The 21,600-nt window shown below is 40.6% G+C and overlaps 1 protein-coding gene across 2 annotated transcripts in view; it reads left to right on the forward strand.

Moving 5' to 3' along the window:
* Nucleotides 1-10,834, forward strand: part of nkd2b (NKD inhibitor of WNT signaling pathway 2b) — a 126,801-nt gene extending 115,967 nt beyond the window's left edge. For both annotated transcript variants that reach the window (XM_043719325.2, XM_043719326.2), the window contains 2 exons: nt 3,873-4,000; nt 8,801-10,834. In XM_043719325.2, the coding sequence (XP_043575260.1) occupies nt 3,873-4,000; nt 8,801-9,366 (694 nt within the window). In that variant the 3' untranslated portion in view covers nt 9,367-10,834. The remainder of the gene's footprint in view (nt 1-3,872; nt 4,001-8,800) is intronic.
* The last annotated feature ends 10,766 nt before the right edge of the window (nt 10,835-21,600 follow it).

Consider the following 21,600-nt stretch of genomic DNA (forward strand, 5'->3'; position numbering starts at 1 on the left):
ATGATAGTGGCACAGTGATGACCATCTTCCAAAATACTATAAATTCCAGAATATTCATGCAAATTGAAAGATAACAAATGCCATCCAACTATTTAAAAAGGGTGGGAGAGAGAAAATGTGGACGTATAGACCTGTTATTCTTTAATCAAGGTTAGGGCAATGCTTGAATCTATTGCAAAGGTTGTGATAAATGGACTCTTGGATAATAATTATCTGATTGGACATAGTTCTTATGGATTTGTGAATGGGAAATCGTCTTGATAAACCTTTTTGGCATGTTTTTGAGAATTGATAAAGGGGAATTGGTGGTTGAATTCAGGAGAATGTTTTATAAAGTCCCCAAAAGAAATTTGATTATCAAAATTAAAACACTTGAGAAAAGGAGTCATGTATAGCATGGATTAAGAATTGGCTAACGTACAGAAAACAGTAGAAACAGGCTGAGACTAGTGGTATGTTGCAGGAACTAGCTTTCTGGGCCCCAGCTGTTCGCAATATACGTCAATGATTTGGAATTGAGAGCAAATGTATATTTACAAATTTGTGAATTACACAAAGCTACGTACAAATAATTACTGCAAGAAAGTTGCAAAGTGGTTTCAGAGAATTTTTGAGAGCAGACGGGAACACACCCAATAATGTGGAAAAATGAGAGCATATCCACTTTGATATGAGGAATAGATGTGCAGAGTAGTTCTTAAATGATAACACGTTAGACAATGTGAATGTGTAAACTGATTTTTTCCTTGTCAATAAGTCACTGAAGGGTGACATGCTTATTTGGGGTGGCACAGTAGCTCAATGGTTAGCACTGCTGCCTCACAACGCCAGGGATCTGGGTTCGATTCCATGCTCTGGTGACTATTGTATGAAGTTTGCATGTTCTCCCTGTGCCTGTGTGGGTTTCCTCCCACAGCCCAGAGATGTGCAGGTTAGATGGATTAGCCATGAAGGATTACAGGGATAGGTCAGGGTGGGATGCTCTTCATAGGGTCAGTGTGGACTCGATTGGTCAAGTAGCCTGCTCCCACACTGTAGGGATTCTATGAGCTAGAGAGGCTAATGGAATGTAAACCTTTAAGACCAGGGGATTTGAGCACAAGAGTAGCAAATTCTACTTTAGAACCTTGGTTAAACCGCACCTAAAATGCTGTGTATAGTATTGGTATACTTGCCTTAGGAGAGATATTATTGCAATAGAGGCAATGCAATGAAGGTTTACTAGACTTGTTCCCAGGGTAGCAGGCTTGTCCTGTAAAGAGAGACCTGAAAAACTGGATCTGGATTTTCTAGAATTTCAAAGGATGAGACAAAATCTCATTGAAACTTACAAAATTCTTAAAGGGTTAGACCTGTAGATGTAGATAAGCTATTTCTCCTGTTCAGGGAAACTAGAACCAGGGGCACAGTTTCCAACTAAGAAGGAAGCCACTTAGAACCAAGATGAGGAGAATTATTTTTCACTGAGGATTGTGAACTTTTGGAATTCTCTATATTGAAAGCTATGTCATTGAGTATATTTTGTGGAAATTGATAGATTTCTAAATACCAATAACATCAGTGGACATGAAGATATTGTGTGGGGGGGGGGGGGGTGGGGGTGGAGGAGGAGAAAGCATTGAATTGGATGATCAACCATGATCTTATTGAATTGTGGAGGAGATTCAACAGACTAAATGGTCTATTCCTATTCCCAAAAGACAGCTTATTGCACAGGTTAAAAATAATAATAGGTAGCCACAAAATCGCACCCCAAAAATGAAAGTTAAAAAATCCTTTCCATATTTTTAATTTCCTCATTATTAACTGTGTGCACCCTGAATTTGATCATTGTTAGAATTTATTTGTTGACTCCTTGTGTGCCATCTTTTCCATGAGTTGCAAATTTTCTTTGTTCTCTTCTGGATACCTGGAATATCTCTCTTTCTCACCATTATTCCTCTTAAGCCATAATATCCTATCCATGATCAGCTTCAGCACAAATTAGTCAAAGCATTAAATATAAATAATTGAAGAGTAAGTGCAGGAATTTCAGGAAGCACTTATTTACAATATCTGAAATGATCTGAGGCTTCTTTCCCAATAAGATGGGCTGAGTAGCCTCTGTACCAATCATTGAGAACTAATGAGAGTTGTGCACACTTCCTTCAGCTGTGGTCTAACTGATGCCTTTTGAACTGTATTCCATGGTGACCTACAATAGCAAAATATAGCTGAAGGCTTCACAGATTAATCCTCTTGAGTGCTTTAACTGAGTATTTGGTTCAGCACACTGCACCATTGTTTCATTTAGTACTTCCTTTCTCTTTTGGTTTCTTGTTTTCATTCTTAATTACTTTACAGTTGTTAACACTGGGACATACGAATCAGATATTGGCTTGATTGCAACCAGATTCAGAATAATTTGGATATAGTTTTTCATAATTCAACCAGTTTAGCATAATCTGCTAACTCATAAATTATCCGTCCGGTATCCTTATTCATTACCCATTATTCAACACTACCTGTTGAATTTGTATCTTAATTTTGACCTCATTGATAGATTTTCTTTGATTTTAGTTTATCTATTTCTTGGCCAACATCAGACCTTGTTTCCTGTCATTTCTATAGTAACAGTTTCCACAATGTAAAGGTTTCCTGCAAAATCCAAGTATACGTCAACAAAAAAGAGAAAATGCTGGAAAATCTCAGCAAGTCTTGCAGCATCTGTAAGGAGAGAAAAGAGCTGACGTTTCGAGTCTAACTGACCCTTTGTCAAAGCTAAAAAAAAGGGAGAAATAGGGAGGTATTTATACTGGTATTCTCCTATTTCTCCCTTTTTTTTAGCTTTGACAAAGGGTCAGTTAGACTTGAAACGTCAGCTCTTTTCTCTCCTTACAGATGCTGCAAGACTTGCTGAGATTTTCCAGCATTTTCTCTTTTTTGGTTTCAGATTCCAGCATCTGCAGTAATTTGCTTTTACCAAGTATATGTCAGCTGTACTTCCCCTGCCCACTATTTCATTGATTCTTCGAACCAGGAGGCCATTTGGCCCACTGTGTCAATGCTGGTCATTTGAAAATGTTAGCCATAATCTCTTCAACAACAACAACAAAAAGCCTTCAGAGCCATACCTGCCTTGAATTTCAACAAACAGCCCTGTGCTTAATACTCAGGCCCATTTTAAACCGGAAGTGTTATAGTATCCCATTATTTTCTCAAAATGAAAAATGGAGCCAGGTTAGTCACTTGCCTACCTTTCAGAATTCAACTCCAGTTGAGTATAATTGCTAAAGACTAATTGATTACTTTTAGTTTCTAACTCTTAAAGAATATGAATTGAGTTAGCTAGTTTGTGCATTTGAAATTTTAACTGTTAATGACTCTCCATATACATCAATATGTTCTGCTAGCTACTTGCAGAAGGGTTCCTGGAAACCACTTTTCCTGCTCAAGCAACTTCTTCTCCTGCTATTTGTGGAGAGCAACTAGTTGATGATTCTGTTTTCTTTTAATAACCCTGGATTCTAGACTTGCACTTTTTTAAATATAAGAAGTTTTTTTTTCATCACCCATTTACTGTGTGTATTTTGAAGAGGCTTTATTGTTAATTAAAATTACCAAGGTTACGTGTGCCTTTACTGTGGCAGACTTTAAGGGATGTAGATAAGCTGGAAGTCTGCAAGGTTAAGGTTCAATTAAATAAAGGGGAGAGTGAAAGAGACTTTGAAATTAAACCAGACCTTGCTCCAGGTCAAGAATTTGACCTTGCGTTGAGGAGACTGGTCTCGAGTTCAACTCAGTGAGTTCCAAACCTTTTGAGCTCAATTCAAGAGCTGTTAACATGTTGGAATGAGTCAAGAGTAATTTTGAAATGGGTTGTTTTCTTGCAGAAGGTACAACTGTGACCAGCAGCATTCAAGTGTTCGTGAGCATTACTGTGTAGATGAAAACACAGAGAGAAGAAACCATTACTTGGACTTGGCCGGGATAGAGAACTACACATCCAAATTTGGACCAGGTAAAGGAATAAAACAGTCACTACTTTAGCATGATTGGAAAAGCATATTCCAAATGATAGCAGCTCACTGCACAAAGATATTTTCCTTCCCGTCCCCCATAATTTGGTCTGCTAATCATCTCAAATCTGCTACCACTTATAATTATCCCATTAGGTCATGGAAACACTGTTTCTCCACCTCTCCGATCTAAAGGTCCTCATAATTTTGAATGTCTCCATTAAATCTGCCCTCTACTTTCTCCACTATAGCTTCTGTGATCTCTTCACAGAAGTCCTTCTCCCCTATTGCCACTCTGTGACATCTCCACTTCACCTTCTTCAAAGCTTCACCACCTTCGTTCCAGATGAGGCCTGCCTAACCAATGCTTTATCTGGAAGTAGCATAACCACCTTACTTTTGTGCTTTGTGTCAAGAACAAGCTCTCTTTGCTAGCTGAATAAAACCAATAAGAATTAAAGTTACCTCCTGTAGTATGATGAACTGGGACAGTTGTAAATGGAAGAACCTATAAAGCCCAGCTATATTTTACTGATCACATCGTGCTATCAGGTAGTTATTGATTGAACCCTTCCCCCATTCATGCTCTTCCTTACCTTCCTTCCCCAACTTGGAACTCAAATGTAAACTCCAGATACATTAAATGACATTTACTCCCAAGTAAAATGGCACAGATTGCTCTTCAGTTTATTTCTACATGACCTTATTTTTGAGGAGGTGTTGAGACTTCTTCTCTCTTAAATTGGTCAGGGAGGCACACAGGACCGTGTCAAGGTATGCAGAAATGAGTTTGGTGGGGCAGGAGCAGCTGAGACAATGGGTCGGCCGGGGCAGTCAGGTTTGTGGATTTTGGGCAGAAGGTAGAAATGGGCGGTGCGGGGTTGTGGGACTATGAGGTTTCCCACTACTGTCTCTCTATTTTTCCCTGCCTCCTGCCCCATTGGGCAGTTTTTAAAATCATCTAACTTCACTTCATCTGGATATCATCCCATCAATCTAGCCTTGTAAATCTCATTTCAAAATTGAAAGAATATGTTTGAATAATCTGCTCTACAACTTGATTAAACAGTCTTGTCATTACTGATAAGATAACTTTGCAAGTCAAATCAATGTCTTTGTAATTAAGATTACAGACAGCTAAACTACTTTCAAGTGGTCCTTTGTCATCAAGTATATTAGCCACAAGCTTCATTTGGCAAACTGGAAATTCAGACATGGCTGATCGCATAAAAAGTGAGTGATAGACGCTGAAATAAAAATAGTAAGTGCTAGAGATACTCAGCAGGACTGGCTGCATCTGTGGAGAAAGAGAAACTGAGTTTACATTTAGAGTCCAATGTGACTTCTTCATACCAAAGCAATCGTATTGAACTCAAACCATTAACTTGATTTCTCTCCACAGTTGCTGCCAGAGGTGTTGAGTTTCTCCAGCATTTTCGGTTTTTATTTCAGATCTCCAGCATCTGTCGTACCTCTTCTCTAATTAATATAACTGTTGGCCATAGGGTCTCAAACGATTCACACAACATATGGATGCAAACTTTACCTTTACTGAGTGTTTGTTGTTAAGTGGTGAAATGAAAAGTGATAATTTAAAATAGATATAGGTGCCCTTTACTTGGTTACTGATTGTTGAATAAGTACCCCTATGTTCGGTACATTTCCCTTTATGGTGCTTAAGATATGTTTTATTGGCTTGAGTGCCTGTGGTTGAAATGATGTTGCCACAGTAACATCTGTGGCTAGTCATTAATTTCTAATGGACATCTCTAAAATAATGAGTTCCTCAATTAAGTGAACAAAAGGGATTGGTTGACTGAAATCATCCATGTGGAACTAATATAAGTTCGGGGTATGTAGTATTAATGAAGTCTGCTGAAACAGCAGATGGTTTGGGACAAATCCAGTCTTCATGGACAACTTAGCAGTGTTCTGGCATTTTGTGGGCTCCCATGTGATTTTGGCACTGATGGGGTTAAGAAGTGATTTCCTTTACAGATCAAAGCAGGGCAGTGACACTGCCAAATTGGACTGTTGCCTGTACCCAGCACTACATGATCCACACAAATGCAGGAACTTATCTCCTGTACAAATACACAGAGGGCTTGGACGGAGGCCAAATTTCATTCACACTCGACGATAAATTAACCGCCCCAAGGCACAGCATAACAGCAGAACTCTAGGGAACACTTAAAAGCTTGACCTTGAATCCTGGAAAAGTGGGCTATGTAATTTGGAGTGACTGGCACAGGGCTGTTCTTCACATGCTGATCGATGCAAAATGAATTCCTGCAATGGGGCAGTAGCCACTGTTTTCATCTTTTCTCAGTCCAAGAGGAAATGTAGCAAAGGGACACTTGACTTGTGTCTGAAAGCAAAGATATATTTGTAATCCAAGTTAAAGTTATTGTATTAAGTGTAATTGCATTACTTAGAATTTATAATAGCAAAACTGCCATTGCTTCCAACTTGTCTGTGTACAGGTATTTCCTCTATAATGTGATGTTTGAGTTCTTGTACAACCCCGTGTTATAGAAAAATCACGCTTTAGAAACAGTGCGTAAAGTGTTGGTGATGTAATCGCATTACAGCCAGCACATGTTTTGAAAGTTCAGGCTTTAGAAACTGTCCCCAATTCGTCAATCGCATTACAGCGAATTTGCATTAACGAAACGTGTGTTATAGAAGAATGATCTGTATGTACGCTGCACAGAAGTCTTCTCCTGTTCTTATTGCCTCCTCCCATTATATCCTTCTGAGGAAGGGTCACTCAACCTGAAACATTAACTCTGATTTCTCTTCACGGATCTTGCCAGACCTGCTCAGCTTTTCCAGTAATTACTATTTTTGTTTCTGATTTACAGCGTCCACACTTCTTTCAGTTTTATGTCATATACATATAACTCTCTCACTTCATTTCCTGTGCATTTTACCCAATGTCAAATTACTTTTTTTTCAAGCACTCCATTTGCAATTTTCTTGATGGCTGCTTTGTTGCTTTCAGGCACTGCTTTTCCCTTCTCACTAATTCATTTCTTAAGTGACACAGTCTCTTTGTAAATAATTCCATCTGTATTTGTGTTGACATATGGTTAATTTGGACACTCTTCAAAACGGTATTAGAATTCATCCACATCCTCAATAATTACCAACTTGTTATAACTGCCACCACAACAGGAGCAGATTCATTCCAAGATACTGCAATATGTCATTTTGCACAAAACAATATGCATAATTTTGTAACCAAAGGTTTTTTTTTCAAGACACACACTTTTATACATGCAAATGTCACCCTGAACACACCTTCCTTAATCTGGTTGAGGTCACAGCTGTAGTGCTTACTTTGCATATACACAAAACTGGACCACCTTTTAATTGTTATGCATTTTAATGCCTCAGACCTAAATCTCAATTTTAAATTTAAAAATTGTTGCAGTGTTCATTGTGATAGTATCCACTACATTTTTTTCCTCATCTAGTAGTTGTTGAACATATGCAGTCTTAGTTAGTCGTTTTCAAAGAATTAATTGTTACAGTGGTATCAGGTTATCCTAGCTCCTATTTAGCTGAGAATTTGTTTGTCGATGGGGTTAAAACTGTTTTCTCTCCTTTCCGACCTCTCTCTCTCCCTATACACTTGCATCCCTCTTTGTCTCCCCACCCCAAACCTCTTGCCTCCTTTTTGTCCCCGCTACCTTTCAGGTACATTCTCCCTGCCCCACATCTCTTTCAAGCTCCCTCCAGTACCCCATCACTGTTGTATCCCTTGTTCAGCCTCTTTCCTGAACCCCCTGCCCAAAACCCTTCCAGCACCTCATCTCCACCTCATCCCACCTCCACCATTGTTGTTTCACCCCGTCCAACCTTTGCCACCACCTCACACCTCATGCAGGCTCTTTCTCCCTATCACCAACCCCCTTGAGGATCCTCTCCATCACCACCCCTCACCTTGCAAGATGCCCCTAAAGCTGGTCAAGGGCTCTGCTTGTGACTTACTGCCACTGCTGACTTTCCAAACTCCTGACTGGTCCTCCAGTCTGTTTGTCTCCTACATTTATTACTGATGGGGTGACCAGAGAAAAGTCAGTGACCCTATAATTGAATTTAATCTGTGGTCATTTTGGGGCCAAACTTGCTCATCACCCATGAGTACTGGTATTCTCCTCTTTAAATGGATCAATATTATTCTGCTTCAACCCTAACTATCTGGTAGTGAATTCAACATTTTCACTCAGGTGGACAAAGAAATTCCTTCAAAATACTTTATTTAACCTGTTGGGAAACAATCTAACTTTGGACATAAGAGCATCAATGTATCAAACCTACCAACGATTTTAAAGATTTCTAGTAATCCCTACAGTACAAAAAGAAGCCATTCAACCCATCAAGTCCACCCTGACTTTACTAAGAGCATCCCAGCCCCTCTACCCTATCCCAGTAACCCTGCATTTCCCATGGTTAACCCTACGAACCTGCACATCCCTGAACACAATGGGCAATTTAGCATGGATAATCCACCTAACTGGTACATCTTTGGTCTGTGCAAGGAAACCGGAGCAACCAGAGGAAACCCACGCAGCCACAGGGAGAACGTGCAAACTCCATACAGACAGTCGCCTGAAGCTGGAATCAAACTCAGGCCCCTAATGCTGTGAGGCAACAGTGCTAAACACTGAGCCAATATCCCACCCTTAGCCTTGGTTTTCTCAAAATGATCATCTGCTGAAACTGCTGCATTTTCTGTGTTCCTATGCTCATCTCATTCTGTTGACACTGGTTTTGTCTCCCTTTATCTCTGTCAGGATCCCCGCCATTGCAGACCCGGCAAGAGCACCATGGGAAAAGCACTCAATCCCAGAACAGGTCACGATCCCAGGAATCCGAGGCCCACGGCAACCACCACCGTCGATCCCAGCTCCTGCTGGACCAGCCCTCTCCTACAAGCATGGGAGAGCTCCGGTTGGGTGAAGCACACCAGAGGCTGAAATGCCAAGAGAAGCCACTGGGCAAGTCCTCCAAAGGAGCTGGCAAAGCTCCCACTGTGCCGGGTCAGAGCAGCGGTGGAAACAAGAACGGGAAAGGCCTACACTACCACTCGCAGCCCAACCACCCAGGATACGACCATCACCACCTTCAGCAGCCACAACTACACAACCATAAAAAGTACAGGCAACGAATAAAAGAGAACCACTCACCAATGAAGGCAGCTCATGCTCAGCTGCCAGCACTGGAGCAAGAATTTGTACGGGATCTGCCACCAGTTATGTCAAGTGATGGCTATGTCATGCCCGTGGTTCAAAGACATGAACACCATCACCACCATGAACACCATCATCACCATCATTACCATCATTACCACCAATCATGAGGAGCTGACTGCTACCAGAAAGAAGAATAAAAGTTCCGTATTTAGGGCAGGACTTTTCCCGTCTCTGTGATAACTCTGTTTCCTGCACTGTATCGGTGGCCATTTTTCAACTGAAGTTCAGACCTGTGCGAGCAACAGTTGGGAACAAATAAGCTTTAAAACCCATGTCAGCTCCATAAGTTGCAATTTTTCTCACGATAAGTTGTTTATTTTTTCAGTTTGGATTGATATGTGTGCACGTCTTTTTAGGGTTAATAATCACTTTCTTATCTTCTCACTTCTGTCTGTGGGACTAAGGTGAGATGTGCGGTTCCTTGGCTACAGTGCAAGACTGCTCACCGCGAAATGCAGACCTACTTTATACCTTTTTTATTAACTAGTGATCTAAACAAAAATCTATGAAAATTTGAGACACCACTGCCATTACTCTGCTGCATAAAAAATATGAACATCAGAATTTATTATGTTTTATTATCAGCTCAACGGAACTAATATTTATACTGGACTGAACGTGCATTCTACACATGTCCTCTGTGGTACTGTGGATCTGAGCTACTAAGACAAACCATCTTGAATAGAAACCCTAAGCTCGTTCCACAAGCCATCTAAGAGTGGGCTTCCTCTGTCAAAACAAGATTGCCTTTACTGTAGGTACAATTATGAAGTGTATTGTGATATGAACTGATAGCGAGCAGTCTGTCAGCATGTATTGTTAACACCATGAGGATGAATGTAACACATAGTAATCATTTTAAAATATAATTTATTCATATATTGAGATTTTTAAAAAATGTTTTACCTATATCCTCTTTGCTTTCTGCCGTTCATGCTGATGTCATTGATAAGTGCCCATCTTTATAGGAAAGACATTTTCATTAAGGAAGAAAAAAACCCTCGTTTTTCTTATGTGTACTGTGTGTCTCTCCACAATTTCTTCACCCCTGCAACTACAAATGTTTTTCAAAACTTTTATTATTACTATTAACAAAAACCATTGGAAAGGTTGTAGTGACAGAAGATTAGGCTGTGTACTCCAGAAACTGAACAATTCAAAGCAAAACAATTCCTACAAAGATAATTTTGCATCTAATACAAAATGTCAGAATCCCACTGTAAACTCATACAAAACTGCATTATGTTGTATCATTGCCAGAAGACTTCTGTGCTTTTGCTGTCACAGCTCTGGATCAAAGTTATTGTCAATACTTCCTCAGAGTTGATGCCAGTGTCAAAAGGAATATGTTACTGTGTTACTTTTCTTACATTCCAGTTTTGTGTGGATTTCCCCCATATTATGTTGACGGTATTCTCCTAGATATGTTATCAAAAGTAGCCATACCATATTGTAGCGATATTTTTGTAAAGAAAAATGCCTTTCATAATAGTTCTACCTTATTGGATTTCACTGCAATTTTTTTATATAGTATTGTACATGAAGTTAATTAAATGTATTATTTATTTAACAGTACGCAATCTGTTTTCATTTGAAGTTTTTAAAGTGTTGCCAGAACCCTTAATGAACTTGGCAAACATTTCTGTTTTCTTCCTTAACTGTGATATTGTCAATTTGGTCCATGGGAGTACTCTTGTCTCTAAGTCTGAAACTTATGGGTTCAAGTCCAGCTCCAAACATTTGAGGCAAAATATAGGCAGATACTTCCATTGCAGGATTTGGGAACAACTGCATTGTTGGAGTTGCTATCTTCTGGATGTGATCTTAAACTCAAGTTTTAAATTCCCACCGAATTGCATATGAATGATCCCATGGTACTATTTTGAAGACTATAAGGAAAGATCTTCTGAGATCCTGACCAGTATTTATTCCTCAATATGCATATCAGACAAACATTATCTAATAAGTTTTAATGGTCCCAAATGCTGTTTACGGGAGTTACCTGGATTAAAACTGGACGCTGCTTTTCCTACAACACTTCAGAAACTTTTAGTTGCATATAAAAGCTGTTGAACATCCAGATGAAAAGTTCTATATAGTTCTACAAGTTCCAATTTTTTTACTTTGATAATTTAGAGTAAGTGAACTACACAAAATCCATTCAGTTTTATTTTTGTTTGTTGAAAATATCTGTGAAATAAACTCAACGCTGTCAAAACTTAACAACACTAAAATGATATTCATACTGGAGATGCACAAAGATTTCATGATCTGGTTTCAGGGCAACTTGGGTTTTATTTGTTGAAAACTTGTGGATTGCTTACTTTATAGCACAGTGTCACTTTCAGGAGATCTATTCTTGTATGGATTTTTAAAAATTAATTTTCAAGATGGTGTTGTCATACTCCATTTCCCACAGCAGTTTCATATGACTGAGCAGCTTACTTAATTCACTTTCGAGCGCAATTAAGAGTCAACCTTTTTATTGTGGGACTGGATTTGCATAAGCCAGATGAGATCATAACAAAGTATCTTTCCCCAAACGATGTTAGTGAACAAGTTAGACATTTATTACAACTCCATAGCTTCATAGTCACTTCCACTGATGCTAGCTTTGTTCTAAACTTGTCGTAAAACTGAGTTCACATTCACAAATTACCATTAGGCTTTAGCTTTAAGTCCTCCATATTATTCTTATTTTAACAACCACTATCATACCCCAAATAGTAAAAAACACATTTAAAAAACACATCTAATGTCAAATTTGAATTCTAGTCTCACATTTGAATTTCCGTTCTAAACTAAATAACATTTACAAATATAAAAAGTCAAAACTTAGCTTTGCAGAAGTCTCTGGTAAAATGGAAGATGAATCAAAAGAATTTAAAATCTCAGACATGGATGGATAAAAAGGAAAACAAGCCAAACAAGCAAATTAGAAAGGGAGTGATGAAGAAATAGAGAGAGGGAGGCACGGCTGCAGAAACTTTAGGAAAGAGACCATGAAGTCTCAGGAGCTGATTAGAGTGTTGGGTGGTATTGGAGTTTTGGACATGAGAGCGAGAGATTGACTGGCAAAGAGGAATGATTGTTGGAAAGTTTTGGGGAAACAGAATGTTGAGGAGTAGGTTCACAATCTTCAATTAATTGTCCTATTTACCATTAGTCTTCATATCAGAAATATAATTGCTTTGCCTTCTTAATGACTTTGTGCCCATCTTAAATTAATAATTTGTACATTTCTTCCTATTCTAAAAGTTGTAGTGTATTCATGATCATCTGTTTGCAAAATTACACTTTCCCCAGTTACAACTCTATTTAATAACTTTACAGACATGAGGACAATGAAAGAAACTCACATTCAGTAGATAGCTCTTTCTGTTTCCTTGTTTCGTTTGGTTGTAATTTTCCAAGTAATATTAATTAATTATTGTGTAATGGATGTGTGTGAATTTTAGCAGCTTAAATAAATGCATCAAATCATGAAAGTGAAGCAAGAAGCTAGCGAAGAAAGCATTTGGAACACTTTTATTTATCAGTCGTGCATTGCATATAGGAGTTGGGATATCATGTTGTGGCTGTATTGGACATTAGTTAGGCCACTTTTGGAATAGTGCATTCAATTCTGGTCTCCCTGCTTTGGAAATATGTTCTGAAACTTGAAAGGGTGCAGAAAAGGATGTTGCTGGGGTTGTAGGGTTTGAGCTGTGGGGGAGAGGCTGAATAGGCTAAGGTTATTTTGCCTGGAGCATCTGAGGTTGAGGGGTGACCTTAGAGATTTATAAGATCATGAAGGGCTTGGATAGGATGAATTTCCAAAGTCTTTTCTTCAGGATAGAGGAGTCCGAAACTCGAGGGCTTAGGTTTAAGGCGAGAGGGGCAAGATTTAAAAGGGACCTGAGGGGCAACTTTCTCATGCAGAGGGTCGTGCATGTATAGAATGAGCTGCTAGAGGAAGTGGTGGAGGCCGGTACTGAAACAACATTTAAAAGGCATTTGGGTGGGTATGTACTAGGAAGAGTTTAGAGGGATGTGGGCCAAATGCTGGCAAATGCGACTAGATTAATTTAGGATATCTGGTTGGCATGGATGAGTTGGACCAAAGGGTCTGTTTCCATGCTGTAAAACTTTGACTTGGTAGTACTTTATTGAGGTTTTGTATTTGTTCTAAGCACCTAAGTGATTGAGGTTAAATGGGCCTCATGATTATGGGTTGGCCATGCCTGAGATGTCTGAAGATGGATAGTGACTGGAAAGGCAGATACTGAGAAATTAGATTTCCTCTGTTGTTCTTGAAAATGAGCATTGGAAACCTGGAATAAAAGGACAGAATTTGCATTTATGTAGTGCCTTTCAGAATTGCTGGTCATCCCAAAACACATCACATCAAGAGCTTTGAGGGTGTCATTAAAATAATGTGAAGAAATGCAGAGGTAACTTGTGTCACTAGCTTCAAAACTCTAGCTTTGGCAGGTAGGAAAGTTGGTTCAGAAGGTGGCTCTTGCAATTTTACTATAAGAAAACCACATACAGTACCACCATCCAATTAAAGATGACAAATGAGCTGCTGATGCTATTGCTACACAGAACTGCTGGTTTTCTGAATCATCAACTGTATCACAGGGAGATGTGGTCTGCTGAGGCAGCTAGGCTGCCCCTCTGAGGGAGTGAATTAACAATAAAACATTTGGGGGCTGATGGTCAAAGAGGAAAAGACTTTCTAGGGGAAAGGGACGTGGCAGCGTCACGAAGGCTATCCTTCTGCTTGCAGATCCCACTTCAAGCCAAAGCAATACTGGTCCCTGGAAGGCTGCTTCCATTAAGCTGATGACCTTCTCTTAGGTTACAATGTCACCCCAGTATTGATCAAGTTCCATTTGTTCCATAAAATGGCCCTTAAATAGAGTCTTTGGATACACAAGTAGGCTGCTAACCTCCTTGGAATGGAAAGCTGATCTACCTCTCAGACCATGACAACGTTTTAATGGAAATCTATTAGGGCACCATCTTGGTTTAGCTCACTGTTATCTTACTAGCCCCTACCAACCCATTTCCATTGCTGCCATCAAGGATCTAGTAAATCTTTACAATTTCCAATTGTGCTCAAGATTCCACAGACAAAAATAAGGCAATCAGCAAATGCAATTTTAAGATCCATTTTAATTATGGGTTAAATACAGGTACAGGCTTTGGGGCAAGTCCCCTACTCTTCTTCAACTAGTGCATAAGATCTTCAATAGCCATTTCAGAGGTTGATGTCAAATCTGAAAGACAGCACTTCCAACAATGCTGCATCCCCTTAGTACTGACCAAATCTGGGTCAAGATTAGAGTGGTGCTGGAAAAGCACAGCAGGTCAGGCAGCATCCAAGAAGCAGGAAAGTCAACATTTTGGGCAAAAGGAATGAGGCAGGGCGGCTCCAGGGTGGAGAGATAAATGGGTGGGTGGTGGGGCTGGGGAGAAGGTAGCTAAGAGCACAATAGGGGGATGAAGGTGATAGGTCGGAGAAGAGGGTGGAGTAGACAGGTGGGAAGGAAGATTGGCAGGTAGGACAGGTCATGAGGATGGCGCTGAGCTGGAAGGTTGGAACTGGGGTAAGGTGGGGGGAGGGGGAATAAGGAAACTGGTGAAGTCCACATTGATGCCCTGGGAAGTGGAAGATGAGGTATTCTTTCTCCAGGCAGTGAGGGAGTGACGGTGGAAGAGGCCCAGGACCTGCATGTCCTTGGCAGAGTGGGAGGGGGAGTTGAAATCTTCGGCCATGGGGTGGTGGGATTGATTGGTGCGGTTGTCCCGGAGATGTTCCCCAAAGCACTCTGTGAGTAGGATAAAATCTAGACTTGTTGAAGGATTACTTGCTGGGGTGGGGCTTGTACCCATAAGTTGAAGGCACAACAAAGGCTAATACCTAAAGCCATCACATTTATTTCTCTAATTTATTTCTCTTTTAGTTTATTGTATTGGAATTTAAGAGTTTTTTTTGCTACAAGCTGTAAGATAGCAATTTGTCCCAAGATCCCAATCTCAAACGCAACAGCATTTACTCTGGTTGGGAAATGAGTGACACCATGTCTCTATTTTAAAATTGTCACAACAAGAGAAAGTGTGGAGAACACGCCAGATGCAATGAGTGTTGGAACATGCAATACCTGGCAACCATGAAATGAATGGGGCACTTGCAGTTTTTTTAAAAATTGGGTAAATATCTGAAGCAGAGAGCAATTTTGGAAATCTCCAGTGAAGAATCAGACAGACATAGGTGGGGTCAGTAACTGTTTCTCTGTGCTGCAGATTTTAATTAGTTTTCAGAAGTCTTCTCATGTTCCTATTGTTTTTACACAGTGGGCCAATAACAGGATATGTAGATTTAAATTAAACACATAAAATACATTTATTTTTAATTTGGTGGGCCCACCCAGAGTGTATTCAAAAGCCTTCTAAAAGGCTCCCTGTGGTTTATTTGGAAAACCTGTGTTTTAGATGTAATAAATTACAGCAATCACACTGCCGAAAATCTGCATCCACCTAATTTATGATGAACATCAAGGTGTTTTCCTCCAAGGAGACCAGCAAAGGCCATTTGGCCCATTAAACATGTTCCCTTGACAGATCTCATAATATTCCAGGTGCAGGAAAAAAACATTTAAGGAGGTGTCAATGGGGAGATAAAAGAAAATCGGATTGATAAAGCATTTTGAACAAAGCTGTGAAAAGATGACTTTTAGTCGAGGTAAACTTATCAATAGATGGAAGCAATGTATTTCTTGAAAGGTTGATTAAATACAAGATTTTGTATTGCACGCCTCTACATGGTATCTAGCCGTTGCATTATCTTGGTTGAATTTGTAAGGCAGGGACTGCCCATGTGAAGCTATGGAAATTTATTTTGAGCTTTCAGATCTTGTCGAAATTTTCCAATCAACCTACTCATCCGTTATTACATACCTCAAGAGCAGGTGGACCTTGAACTTGGGTCTCCTGTTTCAGAGGTACAAACACTACCACTGTGTCACAAGAACCCTCAGGTCTCATATCGTAGTCAATGCATAACCCTGTTTCTCTTAATTCTGCCCTCTCCCCTGCCCCACATAACAGCACCACTGTAATTTATATACCAGCTTCCATACCAGCTTGTTGGAACACAATTTTAACAGAGGTGTGTGTCAATGACTTTTTAAACCCAACCATTTTATTTTTATTTTTTTAATGTAACTTCCACTGTGACCATATAGCTTGAATAGACAGGATGATGACCTACTGGAGTGTATTGCCACTTCAGTGTTTAAAGAGGCAATGCAAGGATGACAATTGAGAAACTGCAGAGGTGGAGAAACACTGTGAATGTGAAAATGGAGTCCAAACATACCAGTGCCTTATTCTCCTGATGTCTTCCTGGATCTAATACTGTGGATATAAAGATCCATAAGGTGATAATATTTTCTATCGACAGGAGAGAAAAGGCTATCACTGAAAGTAAATCGGTGTGGCTGGGGATGAGCAGAGGGCTATGGGCCTGGGTTTGGTGTAAAAAACTGTTTAATGACCTGATCAGGACATTGGTGAGTTGTTTTATTCCTGGCAAGCATTTATTGCCCTTTCCTAATTGCCAATTGGCAGTTAAGTGGCAACCACATTATTGTGGGTCTGAAGTCATGATTAGGCCAGACAGGTAAGGATAGCAGATTTCCTTAATGAACCAGATGGGTTCTTACAACAATCAACCATGTTTACGTGATTATCATTAGGCGAGGTTTTAATTCCAGACTTTTATTGAATTCAAATTTCACCACCTGCCGTGGTAGGATTTGAATGCCGATGCCACGTAAAATGAAGCCTCCAGTGATATCTCATTGTATGCATTATATCGCATTACATCAAGCCATCACTCTGTCTTCTTACATATTTCTCTCGTCACCCCAACTTAAGTTGGAAATACACTCATTCCCAACTGACTATCCAGCACTGATGCTCACCTTCATCTTTTTATTAAAATATTTTTATTGAAAACCTTTTAAAATCTTTTACAAAACATGTATATACAAAAAAAATTAACACCATCAAAACAGAAAAATAGAGGCACTTCAACAAAACCATAACGCAGTACTATTATTAATGAATGACCTACTATTTTACCAGAACAAATATATTCAAAGTTTGTGCGAAGATTTGTAGCTCGGGTGCTCGTTGTTGTGGTTCTGTTCGCCGAGCTGGAAGTTTTTGTTGCAAACGTTTCGTCCCCTGGCTAGGCGACATCATCAGTGCTTGGGAGCCTCCTGCAAAGCGCTTCTTTGATGTTTCCTCCGGTGTTTATAGTGGTCTGTCTCTGCCGCTTCCGGTTGTCAGTTTCAGCTGTCCGCTGTAGTGGTTGGTCTATTGGGTCCAGGTCGATGTGTTTGTTGATGGAGTTTGTGGATGAATGCCATGCCTCTAATTCCTAGAGGCATGGCATTCATCCACAAACTCCATCAACAAACACATCGACCTGGACCCAATATACCAACCACTACAGCGGACAGCTGAAACTGACAACCGGAAGCGGCAGAGACAGACCACTATAAACACCGGAGGAAACATCAAAGAAGCGCTTCGCAGGAGGCTCCCAAGCACTGATGGTGTCGCCTAGCCAAGGGACGAAACGTTTGCAACAAAAACTTCCAGCTCGGCGAACAGAACCACAACAAAGAACAAATATATCTATTTAACTTAAACTAAACTACAGACATATTAAATAAACACTAAAATTAAACTGAAATAACTTAAATTGAATATTATTTCACCACATTATTTTATCTCATTCATCACACCTCTACTGAGGCTCCCATCCCTGGGGGCACTATTTACAGTATCCATATTCCTTTTCCCCCAGCCTCCACCTCCCAGGACCGCACAAGCACCCATACTGATTCCTATGGCTATACCTCGGCCCTAATTAATATTGCTGATAAGTCTGCGTCAATATAATTTAAAAAGGGTTGCCATGACTTGTAAAACTGTTCTGCACCTCTGTTTGTAGTCTTGGGGAGATGCTTCATAACCAGCCTACGCCATCCCATAAACCCTGGTGGTTTTTCTAACATCCAATTCACTAGAATGTTCTTCCTTGCACAATGGGTAAGAATGTTACACAATCTCTTTCTGTGTTCCCCCAGACAGGGCAAATTTGGCAACCCCAAAAGAAGAAATACCAGATCCATGTTAACTTCAATCCTCAGGATGTCCTTTAGCTTCCTTATTCCAGTATGTCTGGATCTGACAACATGACCAGTAACAGTGTGTGAGATTGCCTATACTAATTTTACATTTGGGACACTGTGGAGATACTCCTCTCTTGAACTTAACTAGCCTCCCTGGTGCCATATGAGCCCTGTGTAAGATCTTCAATTGCATGGCCTGCGCTCTGCAACATACTGAAATTTTCCTTAGATTTCCCCATATGTCTTCCCATACCTCCGATGAAATATCCTCTCCTAGCTCTCGATTCCATGTCCCACAGAGTCCTTCCATGTCCCCCAGGGCACGACCTTTCTGTAAGTGATATAAAGTACTGACTGAAAGAGCGCACGTGTACGGGAGTGCTCTTTTCTCCACATCTGATTTGTAACACTGAACCGAGAACGTGGTCTTCCTTTGTATATAGTCCCTTGTCTGAAAGTATCAGAAAAGATCTCTATCAGACAATCCATATTTCTGACTTAACTGACTAAATAACATCAGGACCTCCCTCTCGAATAAATCTCCCTTATTCTCCCATGCCTTAAAGCCAGAGTCCATTGCCCCAGGTTTAAATCCTTGGGCCCCACCAAATGGGATAAATGGTGAAGTCTTAGACCAATTGCCCTCTTCTTGCCTCATTATCCTCCAGGCTCTCATTGTATTTAAAATAATTGGGCTCTTACACCGCTTAGTCACGGATTTCATCTTATCCATAAATAATAAAATAATTAAAGGACATCTCAACTGCAAGGCTTCAATGTCAAGCCAAGTCGACTCCGAATTCCCCCGCACCCAGTCACCAACATTTGTTAACAGGACACTTACTTGATATTTCTTCAAATCTGGAAGATCCACCCCTCCCTCATCCTGTGAAAGTTGCAATTTAGTGAATTTAATTGGAGGACGCCTATGGCACCAAATAAAGGAGCCCAGCCAACCATTGAGCCTCCATAACACTTGTCAAGGTAACCACAACGGGACCATTCTCATGGGGTACAGCAGGCAGGGAAGAACATTCATTTTAATCAGAGCTATTCGGCCCAACCATGATAATGGTAACCCCTGCCACCGCTGCAAATCCTGTTTTATCCTCTCAAGTAGTTGTACATAGTTAGCTTTATACAGCTGGTGGAAGGAAGGGATAATAAAAATTCCCAAATACAAAACAACCTTTTGACGACCATCTAAATGGGAACTATATTCCATCCTTCAGATTAGGCACTTCCACTAATCCCCCTCCTGGCTTGGCGTCCGATTTTATAAAGTTGATCCTGTAACCTGAGAAACCACCGTATGAATTAATTGTTTGAATCAGTCGAGGAACAGACTTCTCTGGATTGGCCAAAAACAAAAGGACGTCGTCAGCATGGAGGGTGATCTTATGCTTCCCCCATTCCCACCCTTGGTGCTACTATTTCAGGATCCGTCCTGATAGCTTCAGCTAACGGCTCAATTGCCAAGATAAATAACAGCGGTGAGAGAGGACACCCCTGTCAACTACCTCTCCCAGTGTTAAAGTTATCTGACTTAGTACCATTTGTAATGACTGCCGCCTTAGTGTCATCATACAATACTGCAACCCATCCGGCAAAGGATCCCCCCAAGCCAAAGCGCACTCAGACCCCAAACAGATACGGCCATTCTATCCGATCAAACACCTTTTCTGCATTGAGGGAGTCCACCAAACCCAGGATCAATCTTTACTGGCATACCTGCACTATGCTCCGTACCCTCCTGATGTTGCTGGAGGAGCTAAGGCCCTTACAAAACCGTCTGGTCTTCTTTTATAATATGGGGCAGGACCTTCTCCAACCTCAGAGCCAGCATCTTGGATAGAATTTTGAAATCTACATTCAACAGTGAAATTGGTCTATATCAAGCACATTCTTCAGGGTCTTTCCCCTTCTCTGAAATGGGAGAGATATTAGCCTCCCTAAGAGAAGGTGGCAGATGTGCATACGAATAGTTAAACATCGCCAGAAGTGGATCCACTAACATGCTTATAAATTCCTTATAGAATTCAGTTGGGAATCCATCTGGCCCCAGTGCTTTGCCAGCCTGGAGATATCTTATTGCTTCCTGCACTTCCTGTACCGTTATAGGCGCATTCAAAAGGGAAGCCTGTTCCGTGTTTATACTGGGGGGGGGGGGGGGGGGGGGTGGGGTGCAGACTTTCAAAAAAGGACTGCATTCCCATTGTACCGTACTTGCCCCCCTCCGACTGATATAGCTCTGCAAAGTATTCCCTAAACCTAACATTGATCTTCTCCAACTCACAGGTAATCATACCAGCCTTCTCCCTAACAGATGTAATAGATTGGGAAGCTTTTTTCCTCCTAGTCAAGTATGCCAGATATCTACTAGCCTTATCTCCAAATTCAAACAGTCATTGTTTGACAAAAGAGACCTCTTTCTTTAGCCACTTGTGTGTACAATGAGTCGGGAGCAGCCTGGAGAGCTGTGACCCACTGCAGCTTAACCAATGATGGCCTATTATAATATGTTTTCACAGCTACTTTCAGCCGGCCTTCCAGCATCCATTGCTGCTCCTCCCTCTGCCTCCTTCTAGTCGTCAATTACGAGATGATCAGGCCTCGTAAATATGCCTTAGCCGTCTGCCAAAGTATTGCCGGATTACTAGCCATACCTGAGTTGATATCCCTAAAGGTCCTGAACTCTCTTCTAATATACTCAACAAATGTGCTATCTCCTCACAAAAATGGATCCATGACGTGCATCCATTCCACTACCTGTGATTTTAACATTTAGATACACTGGCGCAAGATCCGAAACAGATACATTCCCAATTTTGCACTCCAATGTTCTGTCCAAACCATCAGCTGGCATAAAAAAACATGTCAATTCATACATGGCACTTGTGTAGGTTGAGTAGAACGTAAAGTCACTTCCATTAAGGTGAATGTACCTCCACACATCCACTCGTCCCAACTCTTCATACATGTCCACCAACTGCTTAGACTGCGCGGGCGTACTCTTGCAACCCTGTCAATCTTGGGATCTATTAGGCAATTAAAATCCCCTCCTGTAATCATACGGCGCACCCCAAGATTCATTAATTTAGCCACTGCATCAAATAGAAATTTAAGAGGGTGCGCCTGGGGACAATA

This window comes from Chiloscyllium plagiosum, unplaced genomic scaffold (genome assembly GCF_037043375.1).
Source record: "Chiloscyllium plagiosum isolate Xiang-an unplaced genomic scaffold, Cpla_swu_hap1 HiC_scaffold_34, whole genome shotgun sequence".
Taxonomy (NCBI): domain Eukaryota; kingdom Metazoa; phylum Chordata; class Chondrichthyes; order Orectolobiformes; family Hemiscylliidae; genus Chiloscyllium; species Chiloscyllium plagiosum.